Source organism: Condylura cristata, unplaced genomic scaffold (genome assembly GCF_000260355.1).
Source record: "Condylura cristata isolate star-nosed mole 26May11 unplaced genomic scaffold, ConCri1.0 scaffold00022, whole genome shotgun sequence".
Classification (NCBI taxonomy): Eukaryota; Metazoa; Chordata; class Mammalia; order Eulipotyphla; family Talpidae; genus Condylura; species Condylura cristata.
Window position 1 is genome coordinate 30262104 of NW_004567123.1, and position 21453 is coordinate 30283556.

The following is a 21453-nucleotide window of genomic DNA, read 5'->3' on the forward strand; positions in this document are numbered from 1 at the left end:
CGCTGAGCGGGGCATCCTGACGCTTCACTCCCCCGCTCCTCCAGGGGGCGACTCACCTGTTGATCTGGGTGACATACTGCTTCATCTCTTTTAGGGCCACATCCAGTTTGGTGAAGAGCTGCAGGTAGGCATCCTGGATCTCCCGGTCCTCCTGCTTGAGGAGAAAGCTCAGGCCCCGGTCCTCCTGGCCCAGGGTTCCACTGGCTGGCCCAAAGCTGCTGTCACTGGAACCCTGGCACAAGGTGTCACAATCCACAGCAGGCAGGCACTTCCACGAAGGGGCAGCCATGGTGGTGATGCAGTGTTGGGCATAGGACTTGGGGTTCAGGTGGCCTAAAGTGGAGGGAGAGAGAGCTCCCTCTGAAACAGGCCCCAGATACCCACGAGCCCTTGGGATCAAGGCACACAAACCCATTGCAAGGATCTCAGTGTTGAGGATGTTATTCTTCTGGATACTCTTTTAATTCACTCGATTACTTCCAGGCGATTCAATTTGGTGCATTAACTACTGTGATCTTTGCCCTGCCTGGAATGCAGACATGACGGTTGGTACCCCAGCAGTCATGCTATACCATGAGGCATCCTTCAAGATGGAAACTACATCAAGAGGATGATGCAGAATGAAAGCCTAGGTCCCTGATGACCACGGACTGATGACCACCACTCTAACCCTGGACTGCTCCCTTCCTGGCATGATCCTGTGTAAGTATCTGCAGTGCGAGATCGAAGCGTAACTTCTAATGGACACACTCAGGTACCTTGCTCTGGGTCAAGGCCGATGAGGGAGGGTTTGCGACCGAAGCGGATGCTGAATGATCTGCCGACCGAGGGAGTGGTCTTGGGGTAGGACACTTCCATGAGGTTGATGTGGCAATTGGTGGGGCAGAAGTCCAGGCCACACAGTGGATGGGGTCCCAGGGGAGCCTGTTTGAAGGGTGGGCTGACCCTGCTCTTCAGCTGGGCTGCAAACTGAGAAAGGTGGAGGATATGGGGTCACAACTCAGGGGTCTAGGAGTTGATACACCCCCATACCGCCTTCATCTGACATACACCAACAATCCAAAACTGGATAAAACTCCAGTAGCGCCAAACTTAAAACCAGATTCCCCTACACTGCCTCTCACTGGGTCCGTGTTTCAGAGACGACCCAGAGAAATGAGACTTCCAGGTGCCGCCTCACTTCCGTTTCTCCATTTCCTCTGTACCTGGGTTGCACGCGAGGAGCCATGTCTCCCTGACCTACTGTGCATGAAGCTCAGGAAGCCGCCTCCCCACCTCGTAGTGATGGCCACAATGCTAGACAAGGGACACAATTCAAGCCAGTAAGTGCTGTCCTCCAGGTCCTTCGCTACTGGGGTCACTAAGAATAGAGCTACTGGGGGTCATTTTCTCACAACATACAAGGGTCTAAGAGTGCAGTCAACACAAAGGAAAACAAAGTCACTGGCCACCTTCCTGCGACAGTGTGATGTCTGAGCACCTGGATACAGCCATGCCTGAAGTTTACCTCCAGACTCTCCTGTAATGCAAACCAATTAAATTCTCTTATGTGCTTAAGCTAAACTGAGTTGGGCTTTGATATTGACAACTGAAGACATCCCAGGCAGGCACCTTCTGGTAGCAGGCGATCCTCTGACCGATGTGCTCCAGCTTGATGTCACAGATGTTACGGAACTCGTAGTGGGACATGGTTTTGATGCTGCTGCTCAGCGCCATGAGCCGCCCGCAGTTCTGCACAAAGACATTGTCGTCGGCAGCAAAGGCCTCAAGTATCTGCAAAAACATTAACAGCTGCTGAGCACTTGCTGTGTGTCAGGGAGGCGCACCCACAGCGGCTCCTGTATCTCTCCCAATGGCCCTGTGAGGGGAGGTCTGTCAGTGGCCTGTGTTACAGACAAGCCAATGGAGAGTAATGGGGCTACAGGTCACTCCCCCAAGTCCCATAACTACCAAGTGGTGGGGCAGGGACCTGAATTCAGAGTTCCTAACTCTGGGAAACCAGGAATCAGGTGGTCCCACCCCTAAGGGCAAGGCCGGCCGTGCCCAGCAAGACCTTGGCAGTCAGGCCGAAGCAGCCACGTGGCTCCACGATCTTCTCCAGCACATGGCACTTGACGCCCGCCGTGCTCACGTATTCATACACAACGCCATGTTCCAGATGCACGTTGTCTACGGTCAAGCTGACTGTGGGGCTGTCCTCATGCAGGCTCAGCTGGGGACCCAGGGACAGCAGGGGGAAGGCTGAAAGCCAAAGAGACAGGCAGTCCTGAGCAGAAGCACCAACCAACCACCTGTCAGCCTGCCCCCTACCCCAGCACCATGGACAGCTCATGTTGGTCTGGGGGTGTGGTGAGGGGGGTCAACGGCCTGCCCTGTGTACAACTCCATTCGCTTTTCCTGGGCCACTATCATTTACCCGTCATCCTAGAAGACGACCTGCTAGGAATCAACCCACCTTCGTGCCCTATTCTCAGTCCCTGTAACTCAGAAGGCAGGGCCCTCCCACACCCTCCCTGAGAGGTGAAGACCTGGTTAATCTGTATGTTCATCTTCCCCTATTCACAGTGATTGCTTTAGGAACCAGCATATGACCCAAGTTGGGCTAAAGAGAGTCAGATATGGGACTTATGTTGAGTCTACAAAAAAAAAAGGAGACATTCTCTTTTTCAGCTGGATTCTAAGTTGTCAGAATCCGGAAGGATGGAGACAGAAGCCCCTGGGGTCAGGGCGGGAGTGGGGAACAGTTCTGGAGAGACCAGGAGTTCGATTTTGGTCCTGCAAAGGCTGTGGTGCATGTCAGGCATCGGGATGGGGCTGAGGCTGGGCTGGAGAGACCAATGTGTGGGAGAATGGGCAGTGGGCCCAATGGAGGCCCCTGGCCGAGGCCCCACACACTGGACCCGGGCACTGTATGTCTTGTTACTGGGCAGGGGGGAATTCTGGCCATATGGAATTAAGGTGGCTAATCACTGACATGAAGGTGATTATGCTGGATTATCTGAGTGAGTCCGTTAATCCAGGGCCCTCACATGGGGAAGCTGAAGGCAGAAGCGTTAGAACTGGGAGAGGCAGTGTGAGAATTCAGGCCAACATTGCTGACTTTGAGGAAGGAGCCATGAGTCGAAGAGCATGGCTTCTAGAAGCTGAAATGGGAAAGGAAATAGATTCTCCCCAGAGCCCAGTGACACTTTGACTAGGCCAGTGAGACTCATTTCGACTTCTGACCTCCAGAACTGTAGAATAATAAGCGTTTGTTGTTTTAAGTCACTGGCTCTGTGGCTCCTGATTACAGCAGCCATCAGAACCTACTACAGAGCTGATGGTGTGGAGCTGGACCGGATGGGACCCCAGGGGAGTGTGGACACAGGGGCACCCGGACCCTCCGAGTCCGTCACACCACCCGTCTGTCCCAGTACCTGCATCCCGGGCTTCCTCCCGGACCCCCTCGCCACTGGGGTCCTCACCGGGCGCTTCCTGGCTGGCTCGAGCCTCCTGGGCATCCTCGTGGGTATGGTAGACCCACTGATACAGGCCCTATGAGGAGAAGAGAGTAAGGGGGCAGGGCCAAGGGGCAGAGGGCGTCCCAACTCCAAGATTCATGCTTGTTAGCCTTTGTTGACACCCTTGGAGAAGCCTTCAAGAGTCTGCCCTGGAGCCTTCCTGAGAGACCTCAAGTCATTGTCAGCCCTCAACCTCTCCAGTCTGTGGTACGGAAGGCAAGGGAAGGGCCAGTCAGACCCATGGGAGCAGAAACCTGACTCTGATGTCGTGAAGGGCTGCGAATGCACACGAGTTCCATAGAAGTATGCCAGTGAGCACCTATGGAACGAGCCCAAGCACCAAGCTTGCCTCCACAGACCCCAGCCCAACATCTGCTACAGTGCCCAGGCCACAGATGCCTATGAGAAAAGAGGTTCTTATCACACCCATGTCACGGCTGTGGAAATCAAGGTCATGGGGAATCACAGCCCGGCGACTTGGGCTTGGCGGACCGCGGTCAGGTCCAGCTCATGCCTGCCGTGTGCAGCCCCACTCTACCCCGAACACTGTGTTGCCCTAGAGAGGAGCAGTGGCCTCAGCCCTCTGAGTGGCCTCCCTGACCCCCTGGCTGCTGGGTGGCTCACCAGGGCCTCTTCTCGGCGGCTCCGGAATGCCTGGAAATGCTCAAGGACCTCTGGGGCACCCTCGCTGGCTGTGTTGTTGCCGCTGGCCTTCAGGATGCACTGGCCGGCACACAGCCCTGCAGCCGCTGCCTCCGAGCCTGCAGGGTGGGAAACGCTCGAGGCTGGAGGCCGCAGAGGGGGCCTGGGGCGAGTACCCGACGGATGCTGACCCCCACCCGCCCGCCACTCCAGTCCCCAAAGTGTCCACTATCCCCGCCACCTTGGAGCTGCCCTCCACCCACCCCGGCAGGCCCGACAGGGACTGGCATTCCCATCTGGCAGCAGAACCGAGGCTCAGGAAGTAGCAGCGAGCTTAAGATCACACAGCAAAGAAGGCTGGATACTGGGCCCTAGATTTTGCAGGACCAGACGTAGCCCCTTTTGCAGAGAAGGAAACAGAGGTCGCAGAGGCAAAGTGACTCTCAGGGTCACAAGGCCGGGTGAAATCCGGATTCAAAGGCAGGTCCCCCGGACTCCTGCCACGTGCTTTCTCAGCCAAGTCACAACCCCAGGTGCAAGCCGTGGAGCCAGGGCGCTGTTGGTTAACGTGAAGGGCTGCGAATGCACACGAGTGCCAAGCTTGCGTAGACACGGGAGGGCATCAGGCCTCCACGGTGTGGACCCCAGGAGCTTGGGTTCAAACCCAGCTCTGCCACAGACCGACCAACTGTGTGACCTTAACCTCTCTGTTCTTGGCTGAGTGGGGACACCGATAATACCCACTCACGGTTCTTCAGAAAATCGGTAAGTTAAACCTGTAGAGCATTTAGCCCCATGCCAGGCTCCTAATACGTGCCCAAGAAATACCAGCTGTTTGCCCTCCTGCCTGTGTCGCCTACTCTTCTCTGCAGCTGCTCTAAGGCAGCAATTCTCACCGCAGCGTTACTGCCATTTGGGGCCAGATAGTTCTTTATCGAGGGGGCTTGTCCCGGGCACTGAAGGATGCTTAGCAACACGTCTTATTTCTACCCATCAGATGCCAACAGCAACCCACCTCCACTTGTAACAGAAACTGATGGCCAGACACTTCCAGACGTGCTCTGTAGGGCCAAGAGCCCCAGCCGGGAACCACTGCTTTAACCACCCGCTTTCACATGTCAATTCCAAGACAGACTTGACCCCTCGACTCCCCTTTCCGCTGGGCGCTCGCTCACCTCTCCCCACAGCATAGACATATGGCGGGGCAGCTCCGCGGATCTGGAAGCACAAAGCCTCTGGGTGGTCAGGGACTTTGATGACCCTGTGCCAGGCAGAAGCACACATGAGGAACAACAGCATCCTTCCCGAGAGTCCAGCAGACCCTGCTCACAGATGTCTGGAAATCCAGCCCCCACCTACAGCCGAAGGCCCACCGATCGGGACCACCGGCCTGCCCTGGAGAGCCAGGCCCCCCTGCGGCTTCCCCATCAGCCTGTCCCGAGGCCGCTTGGTGGCCAGGCTGCCATGTCACCCAGCGGATATCCTAGTCCACGGTCTCAGACGGGAGAGCGAGAAGTGACCCAGTGCTGATTCTTGGAAAAGGCCCACAGTGTCCCTGGGAGAAGGCGGTTGGGAAGCCGGGGCGGTGCTGGCGCTGTGGGGGGCAGAGCCCTGCAGTGGGGTGCCTCTCCAGTGTTGCCCTGTAGTCGCAGCTGCCCTGTCCAGGCTGTGCCTCCTTCCCCCCACCATGGGCCTCAGGGTGGCTGTCTGAGCCCAGCCGCCAGAGAGTCAACCCGGGACTCTTCTCAATCCCCAGGTGTTTGCTGAGTGCTGAGCAGACACAGGACACATGCCACCTTAGTGATTTCTGTCGCTTCCACCTAGCAACCAAACCATCAGTCATTCTTCCTAAATCAGCTTGCCTCTTTACAGAAATAATTGTAGTTAAAACTTTCCTTCACTCCCGTCAATAGGCAACCGGAGTGTTTGCCTTAAATAGAAGAAGTGACAACCAAATGCACAGTTTTTAAAATAGAAAATGCTCCCCCCGTGCCTATATCTGGTCTCCAAACTGCTCTCACCACCCGCACGCTGCCACCCGGCCCAGCCGGCAGCCTCCTCACCACGCCACCCCTCCCCGACCCCACCCCACCCCGCGTGCCCCTGACAACCCACTCTCCACCTGCGGCCAGAGAGATTCTGCCAGAACCCGCGTCGGGTCAGAAATTTCCGTGGCTGCACAGTCCTCACGGGGGCACAAAGGGCCTGGCCCAACCTGTCTGGCTGACAAACCGCCCTCCCTCTTCTGCTTGCTCTGTTCCAGTCCCATCAGCTTCCTCACGGTCCCGCAAACTCCGCAGCCACACTTCTGCCTCAGGCCCTTTGCACTCGCTGTCTCGGCCACTTAGAACTCTCCCCTCCAGAATTTGAGCCCCTTCTTCATGTCCTCAGGTGTTCACCTGAATGCTCAGTGGTATTTCTGCGCGCCCATCACCCACCAGCATTCCTTCCCAGCTTCACAGGTCTGCCCCACGGCGGCTGCCACTGCTCAGTGCATCTCTCGAATCTCTGTTCTGCGAGCCGTGGAACTGTCCGCAGCTCTATCCCCCAACAAAACTAAGATCCACGGGGGCAGGATGGGGCCCATCGGGCTCGGCTGCACCCCGGCCCTCGAGCAGCAGCTGGCGCACAACGGCCTGCAGTGAGCTCTGCCAGGGGAAAGAGGCCCGGCACTGCACCCCACACCCGGCCCACCCGCTGACCACCAGCGCACCCGCCACTCCCCGAGCCGAGGGGCAGGTCAGCCAGACGCCCTGCCGTGAGGACACTCACTCCTTGGCCTTGGTGGCCACCAGCAGGCGCAGGGGGCGGCGGGAGCAGAAAGACTGGCTGAGGATGGACTCCACCTCCGAGAAGGGCCGCAGGAACACCAGGTCCTCGTTGATGGAGTAGATCTTCCTCCCCACCTGCAGGCCTGCCATCTGCGGGTGGGCAGGGGAGACGAGCGCATGCATGGCCAGCCTCCAGCCCCTCACCAAGGAGCCCAGACGCCTCCAGGTGGCAGAGCACCAGCCCCAGAGGCCAAGCTTGCCCTGAGCGAGCCCACCAGGGCAACCGGGCAGCCCTCTGGAGTCGGCACCTAAGGGGCTCCCGAGGCCCGGCCTGGCCACTGAGCTGTGCGCGAAGCCCACAGTGGGGCTCACAGGAAGATGCTTTCCCTGGGGAAACTCCCCACGGCCTGTCTCTGTTTCCCATTAACTGGAGCAGCCGCCTCGCGACTGAGGACTGGACTAGGAAACGGGAGACGCCACCTCTGAACCTGGATGTCCAGCCACCTCCTTGCACTTAGATCATCATCAAACTGAAGGCGGGTGACTCCAGCCACCGTGGGGGGAGCCTATGGCTTCTTGCAGCCAGAAGCACCCCAATCACTCGGAGGTGGCCAGCAAATGCCTGGGCCATGTGGCAGGGGCCCACCCCCGTCTCCAGCCCCTGGAAGCAGCTGGAAGGACCTGGGCTATCCCCGTGCTCACCCAGAGACTGGCCTTCCTCCTTCCTCCAGAGCCACAACGTCTCATTCAAGCCCAATCACTGGTGTCTTTGATGACCACATCCGACAGACCCGCTCTCTCCTCGCACTGCCCCACAGGGCCAGGAGAGGGAGCCAGTGGCACATGGAGAGGGACAGCTCAGGCCTGAGGCCTCGCCCACTTGCCCCAGCACGTTCACTCAACAGCCCCGACTCAGTTTCTTACAAGGACACAAATCAAGGTGGAACCACTGACATCCCCAGATTTGCCTCAAGGAACGAGAGGGCCAGCCCACTCTGCTGCCTGTCGGGCAGCCTCACCTCCGCCAGGGAGCCCCTCTGAACGGACTTCACCACCACGGCCTTGTTCTTCTCCTCGATGTCGAAGCCGTAGTCCTCCTCCTGAGGCAGAATCTGAGGGCCCAAGACAGGAGAGGCCCGGTGAGGTATGCTGTGGGCCAGGAGCTGGCCCTGCCTGGCTGCGACCCTGCCAGTCCCCACACCCCAGGCCTGCAAGGGACGGAAGGGTGCAGGGAAGCGGCGGCTCCAGGCCAGCGGAGTAAGGCACAGAGGGCCCGGGACGCGGGAGGTGCCCGTAGATGGCAAGTGAAAACAGCACCCGGCTGGCCCCTCGGCTGCCGCTGGTGCTTGCTCCTGCCGCCTAGCTCCCCTCTTTCTCCCAACCTGAGAACAGTCACCTCTCTCGTGCACCACTGCACCCCTCCCACCCACCTGCTGGCATCCTACAGGGACTCAACATATTGGCTAATGGACAAAACAGATTCAAAGTCAAAGGTGTCCAGTCACCAAGAACTCAGAGCTAGGAAGGGAGTTTAGGCAAGAGCCGCTCCTCCAGAATGGAAGATTTTGGGGTTCGGTGGCATTCAACAGGTGTGTGTGGAGCTGCTGCCTATTATATGGGTCAGCTACTCTACTGGGTGCTGAAGACAGTACTGAATGAGACAATTCCAGTCCACAAGTGACTCTCTAGTGGGGCAAACAGACTACAGACATAATCAATGAAGCAGAAAGCATTTTGCAGGGAGGAAGTGGCGTCACAGGAATAAAAGGGGCATGGCAGGAAGGGGCGGCGGCAGAGGTGGCATCTGAGCTGAGCCTGAAGGAAATCAAAGGCAAAACTGTATAAAGAATGAAGTACATGCTCCAAGCAGTGAGCACAGCATGTGCAAAGGCCCTGTGGGTGCCTCCTGGAGGGTAAGAAAGGAGAGCAGAGCGGCTGGGAAAGGGAGAGACCAGGAAATGCAGCTGAGAGACTGGAGTGTCTTGTGACCCATGGGAGAGACTGCACTGTAGTCTACGTGTGAACAGAGAGGACCTCACCGCGGGGGAGAGTGGGAGGGACAGCAGCCCCCCAAGTACTACAGGGGCAGTAAGTACTACTGAGGCTTGAGCTCCAACTTCTGTCGTGCTGAGAGATCCAGGCTTCTATGCCTCTTTCAATCTTTCAGTGTGCCAGGCTTTTAGGTAGAGGCTGCTGCAGCTCATCAGGAAGCAGAGAAATAGGATTTGGTGGGTTAGGCTGGTAAAATATTTCAACAGGCTAACAAACACTCTCCTCTAATTGCCAGGCGGTTAACAGCAAGTGAACATGACAGGGTGCCAGCCCCGAGCACCGAAGGCATAATCCTAGACACAGGAGGAGAGATTTGGGGAGCCTCACTTCTCTACAGTGCTTGGCAGGGTAGTGGGATGGACAAGAGGAGATAGAAAGGGAAAAGCACAGAGCCCAGCAAGCCCAATCTCTTCTGTGAAGTGGGTAGACTTGGCCAGAGAAGTGGCCTCGTGGTAGCATAATCAGAATTCCCCATATTCTGGGCCTCAAAGGCGAGCCCCCTCTCTAGCCATAATCTGAGGCCTGCCCGGCACAGGCTTGCAGGGGTCCAGGAAGGCAGAGGCAGCTGCTCAGCTCTACTCCTACCAGCAAGCGCTTGGCCAGAATGTTTTCCACCAGCTTGAAGTCATTGCGAAGCTGTTTGTTCTTGCTACTGGTGCCTTCCATCTCTTCGTCTGCGTGGAAGCGGAAGTACTGGGACTCATCCTTGAATTCGCTCTTCTCCAGCACTGCAAACCCAACACACGCACACATGGTCAGGCTCCCAGGGGAAGGTCCCGGCAGCATTTGCCAACTGGCAGCCATGGCCCGGAACCAGCCCCCGGACAAGTTTGGCCAGCACATAGTTTTATTAAATGAAATCATGTGACAACACTAACATATTACGATATTTCCCATAAAAGCCAGGCTTCCTGACTTTTCTTGAAAAAGCTGAACTTTTCCCACCTGTTATAAAGACATATTGCAAAGTCATGTAACAAAAGCAGTGTTGAACTACTAAACTCCAGGGATGGATAAAGAATCCGTGAAGAGAACAGAAATTCTTTGTGTTTACAGGAACTCAGTATGTGATGGATGAACCGCAGCCATGTGGACCATCCCACAGATGACCCTGGGAAAACTGACTTGGTTGGGGGTGGGGAGGCGGGCAGGGAATAAAGCCGATCCCTTCCTCACACCACATACAAGAGTAAAATGATGGATTTGACTTAAATATGAACAGTAAAACTAAAACTCACCCCCAAAACTGTAGGATGGGAACTCTGCCCTAGTGTTAAGGTTGAGGTCCACGGGGGACCTGCTACACCCCTTTTATAGGCAGGGAGACTAGGACCCAGAGAAGCGAAATAACCGTCCAAGGTCACAGAGCAAGCAGGCGGCAGAACTGCCCACCTCTGGGATTCTGCTGCCCAGCCTGCCTTGGTAAAAGCCCTTTTCTGGAGCCAGTGGATAATCAGCTGCCTCGGCTTGCAGGCATCCCTGTCATCTCTGAGATGGAGGCTTCGTGCCGAGTTGTGACCAAATGCAAAGCAGCAGCTCCTTTCTTCCCTTCACTCCCCAGGACACCTGGCTGCTGTGAGCCTTGTTCTTAGGACGCCCCTATCACCTACCTCTTTGGATAAAACAGACCCCCAAATTGCTGCTTTCCCCAGAGCTGGGGAGCCAGGCCAGGGAGCCTGCTGGCATCACGTCCAGTGTATACCTCGGCCTGAAAGACTCGGGGCCTGGGAGGGGCGTCCCAAGGGCTGTGTCCCCTGGAATGTGTGGGAGACTGCTGGAATCCCAGCACTCAGCCAGGTGAGGCCCAGGCCACTGGCCAGACCTTGAGAGATGGGCAAGGGTCCAGGTTCAAATTCCTGCTCAGCGCCTTCCAAACTTCATGAGCTTTTAGCCTCTCTTTGTCTCAGTTTCCTCATCTGTGGGGACAGTAGTGTCAACTTCCTAGGAGAATACTGTCCACTTCCTAGGATAGGTGCGAAGATTAAATCGTGAGCTTCAGTCTCCCCACAGGTGCCCAGAGCGAGAGCTGGACCACTAGCCTCTCAGTCCCCCCTTCGAGACACCACAGGCCCCTTGCTCAGGCTCAGGCCCGAAGCCACGGGAGGCGCCACGTGGGCCACAGCCGGCCCTCTGCTCTGGGCCCTGACCTGCATTTTGCTGCAGCCACAACCCTGGGATTCGGCCCTTTCCTATTTTAGCCTATTTTTGAGTTCGTGGCAGGGAGCAAAGGAACAGGGGACGCACCCTGCAATTTTCCCTCCCTGAGGGGCCCTGAGGGTGTTGGTACTGCCTGGGAGTCACCCCCTGCAGAATGCCCACAGCCTGCAGCCTTCCCGGAATAGCAGCTGGGGCGGACCCCTAATTACTCTCCCCCACAAATGAGAGGTTCTGCCCATCTGATGGCGGGGGGGCAGTGGAGGGGGGAGACGACGGGGCTATCAGAGGCCCCACAGGGAACAGCGGTTTCTGGGAAAAAGGGACTTTGGTGAGACTATGTGGAGGGTGGAAAGACCAGGTTGTCATGGCTGGGCCCAACCTGCCCGTCTCAGCTGGGGAAACAGTCTGCTGGGGAGCAAGCCCTGGCCCCACAAAACTGTGGCATGCTGAGGGTTGGGGGGGGCAGCAGAACAATGGGAAAGAGGGCCCACGGATTAAAGAGAAGGGCACACGCTTACTGAGTCCAACGGGGCCTGCTGGCTACAAGGCACCTGTCACCTTTTGGCGCCCAGCACATTGTCACCTGTTGAAGGGACAGCTGGCACAGCAGGTAGGCCAGGAGCAAGAAAGTGAAGGCCCTTCACCTGTATTCTACTAAAGCCACGCCCACTTGTTCACAGCGTCTGTGGCTGCCTGTGCTCCGACAGCAAGTCGAGCCGAGCCAGACACGGGCCTGCAGAGCCTAAAACCCCGACTGAGCCCCAGGCAGAAGCGGAGGAGGAATGTACAAGGGCCCTGGGGGTCTCCTGCCCCCACACCGCCCTTCCCCCAACCATGGCACCACCACAGACCCTCCTCGCTGGCCCCCGCTCTGTCCCCAGCCAACAGGCAGCCGGGGGTCCCGCCTCTGCTGGGAACCTCCCCTCTCTGCTCCACTCACTGGCTTATCCCCTCGGGAACAGAAGTGACTCTTGTAAGGACGTGAGGCCGGAGAGTGGCCGTGCCTGGCTTCCTTCTAGTCACACTTAAACTCATCTGTCCTCCGTCCCAGGAGACCCCTCTCCTCTCCTCCCTGTGAAAGCCCCAGGGTCTGTACTTGCGCCTGGCAGCCACACTTCCTCCAGGAAAAGGCCACCAGAAGCCCCTGGATTTGCTCAGGATCCAGTCCCTGTTTCTCCAGCCAAGCTTTTCTTTGGCCCACTGGCCACCCCTAAATCAGCACAGGACATAAGACAGGGGAGAGGCTGCAGAGAGGCCCATGAGCTGCTCAAAACCCGCATGGCTTAGAGGGCCACAGACCTGGCGCCAAGACAGGGCAGACTCCAGCCCACCTGCTCTCTCCGGGCCTCAGTTTCCCTTCCTATGCAGTACACCAGGGACCAGGGTCCCTGGCAGCTCTTCTTTTCCAGGACAGACGTCCCAGGATGCAAGGCCCCGGGAGGCTGGGCGGAGGGCAGGGGCAGGTTACCGTGGTGCATGAAGCCGTTGTTACACAGGCCCACGCCGAGCGCCACCGCCTCCTCCCGCGTCTGGCAGTCGCCCTGGAATAGAACAAGAAGGGGAGGCTGTTAGGTGGATGGACATCCAGGGGGCTGACTGAGGCTGGTCAAAAGCCCACCACCAGCCCTAGACTGAAGGAGGCACGAAGGCACAGATTTGTGTGTTTGCTGCCATAACTCCAAAGCATCTTCATGAATGTTATTAGTTAAGTCTCAAACAAGAAAATTATTCAACTGTATTTTTGATAAACACATTGTGCATTGTGTAACCAACATCACAAAGGGGAGATGGAGACGTGCGATAGCAGATGTTGCTGGTTGCCTAGCAACAACCCTGTCTGATCCTGCCCTGGCAATGAAACTCTTGTGGGTGTTGACAGCTGTGCATACAGCTAGACAACCATGGACCCCAGTGTCCCCTGCAGCGACAGCTGGCCAAGGAGAAACCGCTGGTGGGGAGCTCTGGGAAAACCCTGGGGCAAGATGTGACGGCTGGAGCCCCTGCAGTCATCCCAGCCCACAGGTGACCTCGAGATAGAGACTCCTTAGGCTGCCTTAGCCGCAGTGGCCACCAACCTCCAGGCCACTCTCATACTAAAGGAAAACTAAGCCCTGGTTTGTTCCTCCTCAGTGGCTGAAACTCTGACACTAGACATCAAGCTCAACTCTTCACCGACCTAGCTCAAGCCAGTGTGACAGCTGGGAAAAGTGGTGTGAGGAAGGGACCATGGGGTTGGGGGGGTTGGGGGGGCTCTCCTGAGGGATGCTGAGGGAAGGACAGAGGTTCTGGGCCGGTGGTATGATGATCTGTGTAAGACACTGTCTAGTTTTCCATCATTGCAACTGACAACACCTCTAGCTAGCATCAGAGGAATCTGATTCATGTCCAGAAGTGACATCAAACCAAACCTGAAGCATCAATAGACGGGGCACAGTGCACTGGACCTGCTGCTGCTGCCCACTCTCCCAGGGTAGCGTCACCTAGTGGGGCTGACCCCAAGGTCTGCCACCCTCCCAGACAGGTTGAGGACTCACAGCCCCTGCCCCAGGACCCCGACACCCCCCCCCATGGAGAACCTCAGGGCAAGGACAGTCGTGCTGATTCTGAGGCCCTCAGCTGCGGCTCCCCGGAAGCCAGGGGGGTTTCCCTTTCTACAGCCTGGCTCCTAGGTCCCCAGACGCTGGGGATGCTCCAGAGCCTTCTAATAACTCATCTTTCTCTCTTCCTTAAATTAGTCAGAATAGGTTTCCGTTTCTTGCAACCCCAGCGCATTCAGGCCAAGTGTGTGTGAGTTGCATTTGTGGGCTGCAGGCAGGCCGGCAGCAAAGGCAGGGCCTGGACTGCACAAGGAGCCAGAAAGCACGTGGCTGGCCAGGTCAGCTCCTCAGGACAAGGACTCCCGCCTGCTGGCTCCTCACTGCACCCTCAGCACTCAGAGCAAGGCCTGGCATACAGCAGATTCTCAGTAAGGGTTTGCTGAATGTACAAAGATGCTGTCAGCAGGGCCAAACCCTGCAGGAGCACGCGGTCAGGTCAGTGAGCTGACTACATGCCTTCAAGTAGGTCCAGTCAGACAAGGCCAGGGGACCCTGCGCTTAAGTAACTCCCCAAGTGCTGGACACAGCAGGGCTGAGGCTGAAGGACTCGGCCTGCACAGACCAGAGGGCAGGGGCTGGGGCGGCCAGGGCACTTCTCCACGCTGGCTGCCCAGGGCCGCCTAGATGACAAGCTCTCCTAAGGGACCAGTGGCTGGAAGGCCAGTGTGCTCGGGGCCGTGCCAGGGAGCTGGCCACGAGAGAGGCTACCCCCTGAGCAGCCGCCCACTGGGAGGGCCAGTGGGGCCCAGGCGGTGGGCAGGCCCAGCTCTGCAGCGAAGAGGCTGGCCGGCATATGCCGCCCACCTGGCGCCTGAGGCTCTTCCGGACCATCCCCGGCCTCCTCCCCAAAGGGCCCTAGGGTGACAGCAGGGAGGCTCCTAAGTCAGCACAGCCCCCACCCCGGGTTCTCAGGTTAACGGTGAAATGCAGGGACCCCGGATGTACCTGGAGAGGAAACCCCACCCCACCACCAGCCAGCTGTGGAGAAAACGGTGCACTCTCGGCTTCAGAGGAAGGGGGCCGGGCGCTCTCTGCAAGGCTCACTGCCCGCTCACCGGCTCACCCGCCACGGTCTGCCCGCTGGCCTCCTTGCTGCTCCTGCCACTCAGGACACGTGGCCTCACCTCAGGGCCTTTGCGCCTGCTCTTTCCGCCATGCAGAATGTCCTCCCCCAGCTCTGTACATCTCCCCCTGGAGAGTCTTCCCCTACATGACTAAAGGATCCCCCAGCCCTTCCCACACACCTTCCCCAGAAGATGCCCCCAGTCACGCCCTCGTTACCTCACACAACATCTGGGCTGCGTCGTCACAGCCCGAGCTGAGCTCACCCCAGCTACATGACTTCAGGCCTGGGCCATTAGTGGGCCAGCTCCTGTGAGCACCAACAGTGCCCGCTACGGCCACCCCCTCCCCTCCATGAAGCACAGTATCTGGCACTTGGTGGGGCACGAAGATAAGTGTTGGATGGATGGAAGGGAGGAGGGGGAACTGCCAGGGGGGTGATCTTGACTTCGCCACCCTGCCTCAGTCCTGCCTCAGAAGTGATGTGTCCACACCTCGCTGGGCTCTCTGGAGGACGAGGAAGGGAAACGAGAGGCCTCCCGTGTGTGATGGCGTCCGTAAGTGTGCTCAGCTAATCTGGTTATTACTCATTAGAGAGAATCAACTAGGAATGACAGTGACAGAGGCAAAGCAGGGCTGGGGGGGTGCAGTGCAGGGAGGGAATTTTTGTGGGGCCTTGGGAGACCGCGCGCCCAGAAACCTGACACCCCATCCACGCCCAGGCACGACTCTCACCACACAGCCTCCGCAGATCTCAGTGGACACCCACTCTCTGGCTCCCCTTGACCAGTGAGGAAACAGGCGCGCACAGGCCTGGCAGCTTGCCCGATGTTATACCTCGAGGATGGGTCCTTTCGGAGCCAGACCCACCATCAGTCACAGGAGGGAAACTGAGGCTCCAGCGCCCTAGCCCACATGGCCCTGTCCTTCGTGTCTGCGTTCCCTGTGCGGGTGCCTCCAGCTGCCAGCCTGGTCTCTGGGCTGCTCCCAGCCTGATCTCTGACCCCACTTAGTGCCAAGTGCCTGCAGTCAGCACCTGCCAGCAGCCTGGTGGAGGGTCAGCATAGCAGGCACCCCGGCACATTTCTGCAGGGCCAGCTCGGGAGCTGGCAGATCTGTGTGCCCACCCCCACCTGGCCCTGGCCTGACCCTGCTCTCTCCCGCCCGCCCACTCACCCTGCCTCCATCTGACGGCCACAGCCCGGACGTCCTGAGCCCAGAGGACACAGACCAAACAGAACCCGCAGTGGAGACAGACTCAGGGAGCAGTGGAGGGGTCCCGTTCCCTCGGCTGTGACTATGGGCACCCCCTTACCCTCTCCCAGGCCCCTTTCCTCAGTTGTGTTCTCCCATTCGCCCTTAGTTTGCCCAGACCTCTGCCACCCCTGAGTAGTGTGCCCCCCTCAGACTCCCCATGGGCTATAATATCTATTGTTATTACAATGACCAAGACATCATGACAGCCCCCCCACACACACACACAGTCTTACAGAAGAACCCCAGGACTTAGTACCCTGAGGCAACAGATGTACCCTGAGCCTAAGTTTTCTCATCATTGAAATGAGGGTGGTAAATGGGGCCTCCCTGGTGGCCCAAGGGAGTTAAAGCGCAGCACTATGAAGCTGTCTGCAGCCCCTGCAGCACAAGTTCCACCTTGGCCAGGGAGCTGACCCACATGGAGCAGCAGACCTCTCCTGTCCTGCCCACTGCTCCCCTCAGCAGTGTATTTCAGTCCATCTGGCTATTCTGCTCCCCACTCTGCCTCTGGCAAATCTTCTCACCCCCACACCTCTGGCCTATACCCTCCTTCTTGTATGCATAAATAAATAAACATTTTTTTAAAAGAAAAGAAGGTGATAGCTGCGTGTCCCCCGACTGTCCTGAGGGCTGAGCTGAAGCGCAGAGATCAGCACGGCCACGAGCACTGGCGCTCACGCTCACCTTCTCCCCTGGGTTACAAGAATCCTGCTAGTCCAGGCCCAAAGGGAACAGATGGCCAGGGAGGTTTCCAGTAAGACCATGGAGGGGGAGACAGGGGCAGGAAGGGATGTTTCCTTCCCTCGTGAACAGAGGGGCAGGCTCTCTCCAGCCGCCCTGCTGTCCCAGGCGTCATGCGGGAGCTGTGGCAGCCGTCTTGGGACAAGGAGGCGCCCGGCTCGAGGCGGGAGGAACACAGGCCAGAAGAGCCCGGCCGCCCGTGGCGCTGGGCTCCAAACGCCTCGCTGTGTGAGACAGAACTGCCTTCAGCAATTTATGTGAGAGGAAAGTATCTTTACAGTATACGTCAGATTTCCCATGATACGTAGCCAGGAGCATTTCTAGTTGATACAGGGCATTTCAGTCAACATTTTGGTTCAAGGAGCGGGATGACCGACAAGTTAAGTATGAACATGTGTTCAAAGAGCAATCACCCTCCTAACTCTGCTGATGTGTGTCAAGCCAACTCGACTTTCCTGCGTAGGCTGAAAGTAGGACAATTTAAAATCAAGACTTGCTGAAATGAGGCTTCACCCCCCACAGAGAGAACTCAACGTGCCTTCCCCTGAGCCGAGCAGCCTGCCAGCTGCCCTTCGGTGGGCCTCGTGGCAGCCATGCTCCGTGTCAGCTCCTATTAGCTTCCCTGCGTGTCCCGGCCGGGCCACGCCACGGGGGCCTGCCGAAGTGGACAGGCGCACTTCATGGTCAGCTGCGACCTGCCCGCCAGCCTCCTTCCTCTGCCTCCATTTGCAACAGGACGCTGGTTCAGGCAGGGGGCGCCCTGAGGACCAACTGACAAGGACTCGGAACCACACTGGCGACAGCCAGCCTCCACCACAGCCAAGACCAGTCGCCAAAGCGAAGCCAGCGCTGGGGTGCTTTAGCAGGTCCCTCCCTGCCAGAGGTGAAACACCACCCGAAGCCAACGGGACGCGAGACGCCACCTGAGCTCCAGGGGCGCAGCGCCGTGCCCCTCCACCCACGGCAGCCCCACCCCTCAGTCTCAATGTCCCCTCCGGTGACTGCTCCCCTACCTCTCACTGGGCCCACACCTCAGGACTCACCCCATCCAGGGCAGTGCACCCTGTGCGTCCATCTGCAAGCGTTTCCCAGAACCCCGATTCTCCATCTCCAGCACCTACTCCAGCACCTACTCCACTCGGGGCAAAGTCCGCATCGGGCTTGGGTGTCAAAGGCAGCCGCAGGTGCTGATGGAGTTGGGGGACCGAAGGCCACAGGAAGGGCTGAGGGGCAGGGAGCACCCTGAATCCAGGCAGGTTTGGGCCCAACTAAAGGACCTAAACCACAAAAAGAGAAGGCCTCCCGCTGCCCTCCTTCGGCAGCACCCAGAAGACGGGCTCCTGGAAGCAACGTGTGCACCTCTCCCGCCCCCTGAATGTTAGCTCCGGTAGCCCCAAACTCCTCCACAACACGGTCAGCCTTCCACGCCGCATGCGGTTTTGAGGCTTCCTGAACCCTCTGCAAAGGCGCCAGACGCCGCTGAGCACGGCTCTGTGCCGGGTCCCGGTCGAGCACAGACGTCAAGGGCTCACTGAGTCCGCAAGAAAGGGTCACTCTAAGCGTCCTTGTGTAGGAACTGCGGCACAGAGAGGTCCAGCAGCTTGCCCGACATCACTCAGCTAGGAGGCAGCAGAGCTGGGCTTCAAAGCCAAGTCTGCCTGACTGGAGACAAAGTGCACGCGCTGGCCGGATTCAAGGGACTCTAAGGCCCTGGTGAGGAGCTCAGGGCTTCCCAGACATGAAAATCTCCATTCAAATCCAGGGCCACTTCAAGACCTCCCAGGCTGAGGGTCCCACCTCAGAGCAAACATATTAAAATGCACCCTTGTCCACATTAAGTAGGCTTTGGGGGTTTGAGGAACTTTTTTTATCAAGAGTTTTTTGAAGCTTGATATTATTTGGCGCCAAGAAACATTTATTTTACAAACTGGCTGTGATTTCTAGGCAGTCATCAGGAATTTGGCAACGTGAGAAAATCCAGCCAGCAAATTGTTTTCAAATGGAATGAGGTTTTGATGAATGCTAAATTTAACAATTAATGAGGCGGTCATAGAGCTAGCTCTGTAAATGTTGAAACGTTTATCCATTTTGAATTCGCAGTTGCCTCCTCATCTTTGCAACCAGCACATTCTTTGCACAGACAACAAACGAGCCTTCTTGCGGGCTGCCTGGAAGTCTGCAGAGCTGAGGCTCAGGAGGGCAAGACAGGCCTGTCTGAGAGCAGCAGCCTGGAGCACGGCGGAGCCCCTCGAGGCCCCAGCTCCCACGCTGTTAGGCTTGGAGGACTCGAGGAGTGTCTGCACAGCGCTGCCAGGCCCTGGGTAAATGCCTTGGGCACAGGGCCCAGAAGGGAGAAGCAGCAGGCAGGCGGGAGATGCTCTGGCCCCTCAACAGACAAGGGCCTTTGGTCAGTTTCAGCAAAACATATCTTTCTAAGCCTCTGCCCTGAGCCTGCCTACTGCGACCTTCTTGGAGAGAAGGTCCAGCTTGGTGTCAAGAAGACACTGGCATCCCTGGTTTGCCCCAGTCTGTGCCAGTGTTAAAACTGGGAGCCCTAGCGTGGGAGTGGCCCGTGTGTTCTTTGATGGATCAATAAAACATGGTACGTCCCTACAATGGAATACTACTTAGCCTCGAAAAGGAAAGCATGTCCTGTTGAAGACACTGAGCACTGAGTGAATGAAGCCATCACAGAGGGCCAGATGCTCAGTGACTCCACTTTCTTGGTCAATTCAGTGATAGAAAGGAGGGTGGGGGCCAGGGGCTGGGGGACACAGTTAATGGGGACACAGTTCCACTTCTGCAAGATGAAGAACCCTGAAGGTAGAGGGAGATCACAGTGGCACATGAAATGTGGGGTATACTAAGTGTCCTGCACTGTCCATTTACAAATAGATCTAAGAAGGTAAATGCCATGTTCTGAGTATTTTTTACAGCAAGTGAAAACTAACAGAACATTTTTCAAAAACCAGAGCTCAAAGGCACAACGCGGTCAGCCCCTTGGTCCCGGGCAGGCGAGAGGTGCGTCACGCGGTGGGGAGGGGCGCTCACCTGAGCCAGCAGCCAGTCCACTAGCTTGCTCGCAGGCAGCACGGACTTGTAGGTCTTCAGGTGGTAATCGCGGTCTCTGTGGGAGGCGGGGAGCACGGCTGACAACATGCGCTTGCAGGCGAGGAGGGTCCCCATTTCCCTGCCGGGACTCACGGGACCCAAAGGCCTCTGGGCTCTGCAGGCCTGGGGGTGGGTGATGGGGAGCCAGGGCCAACGAGCCAGTCCAGGCTCACGTCACAGCCTGGGCTCGCAGGTCTGGCCCAACCCCACCTTTCCCCGTGAGCGAGTGGCCAGAAGGGCAGCTTCAGCCTTCTAGAAACTCTTCTCTCCAGCCCAGAGGGCTCTCCTGAAGCCCCCGAAACATCTGGCTATATCGAAAACATTTTTAACAGTAGTGACCAGGCTGGGGGTGGGAGAAGGAGCAGCCCTGCTGGCCCCTGGCAGGTAGAGACAGGTGCTGTCAGTGCCCGGGCAGTCAGTCGCCAGCCCAAGGCCAACAGCCCACACCGCGGACGGCTCGGCACTGCAAGCACCAGGCGGAGTCTCGGCTTTTCTCATTTACTTTCTCCTGTTCTTACCGTGCACATGCTTATGGACAACAAAAGCCAGACGTGTGGAGGGGCCGTCGGGGTGAACAGGGGGCCCTGCCCTGCCCTGCCCTGCCTGGCATCTACCTTCCCGCTGAGTCTTGGTGGCCACCTGCAGACACTCACTCCTCGGTTGGGAAGTCAAAAACCGGGGAGCGTGTGGACAGCCCCTGGGAGCACAAGACTGCCCCGACTTGGGGAGCAGGCGGCCACCTATGGAAACCCGCTGCCTGCCCCAGCACTCTTTCGGGGGCCGAGGATGACTGAGCGGCTCTGGCCTGCCTGCTGGGCTCACACGAGAGCAATGGGAAGCGCTGGCGGCCAGGGGCAGGTCTGGAGATGAAAATAGTTCCCAGGCCTCCTGACCTCCAAGGACCAGGGCCAGCAAATGCCAGGAAAAGGAGGCCCTTCCTCCCACTCCTCTGAGAGGCGATAAGAGCTGACAGAGGAGTGGGGCGCGGCAGAGGACTCGCCAGCTGAGGAAGAATGGGGTCAGCCTTCACTGTCTCTCCGCCCGCAACAAGACAACAAGCTGGCTTCCAGGAAGCAAAAACGCTGACGCCTGCATGTGCAGAGTGCTCGCTGGCGCCAGGCTCCACCCACACGTGGGGCTCCCGAAAGGGTCAGGTGTGGGCGACGTGGGTGCCCAGTCCACAGAGGCGGAGAGGCAAAGGCGCTTAATCACCTTTCAACATTCCATCAACAAACCTTTAAGAGTGCTACTTTGCCCAAAGCCCGCACTCTCCCATAACTGAGTGCCCAGTGGCCACTGCACTGCACAGCACAGCTACAGGGCATTTCCATCAGGGCTGAAAGGTCCACGGGCGGGCAGGGTTCTAAGGGCTGTTCTAGGTGTGAGGACACAGCAGACATGGCAGTGAGCAAGTTCCCTGTCTTTGGGGAATTTACAACTCAGTGGGGAAGAAAGAAGACATAAGCGCAGCACTATGAAGCTGTCTGCAGCCACTGCAACACAAGTTCGATCCCCGCCCCGGAGCTGACCCACAGGGCACAGCAGACCTCTCCTGACCCGCCC

General features: G+C 57.8%; 1 protein-coding gene across 1 annotated transcript in view; it reads right to left on the bottom strand.

Moving 5' to 3' along the window:
- The window catches only part of PREX1 (phosphatidylinositol-3,4,5-trisphosphate-dependent Rac exchange factor 1), a 157407-nt gene that overhangs the window by 16812 nt on the left and 119142 nt on the right, over positions 1-21453 (bottom strand). The window contains exons 12-23 of the mRNA XM_012728131.1: positions 19831-19906; positions 12591-12663; positions 9551-9693; positions 7933-8025; positions 6915-7063; positions 5318-5403; positions 4125-4261; positions 3417-3534; positions 2054-2241; positions 1612-1773; positions 759-969; positions 57-333 (exon numbers count right to left, since the gene is read on the bottom strand). Coding sequence (XP_012583585.1) covers positions 57-333; positions 759-969; positions 1612-1773; positions 2054-2241; positions 3417-3534; positions 4125-4261; positions 5318-5403; positions 6915-7063; positions 7933-8025; positions 9551-9693; positions 12591-12663; positions 19831-19906 — 1713 coding nt within the window. The remainder of the gene's footprint in view (positions 1-56; positions 334-758; positions 970-1611; positions 1774-2053; positions 2242-3416; positions 3535-4124; positions 4262-5317; positions 5404-6914; positions 7064-7932; positions 8026-9550; positions 9694-12590; positions 12664-19830; positions 19907-21453) is intronic.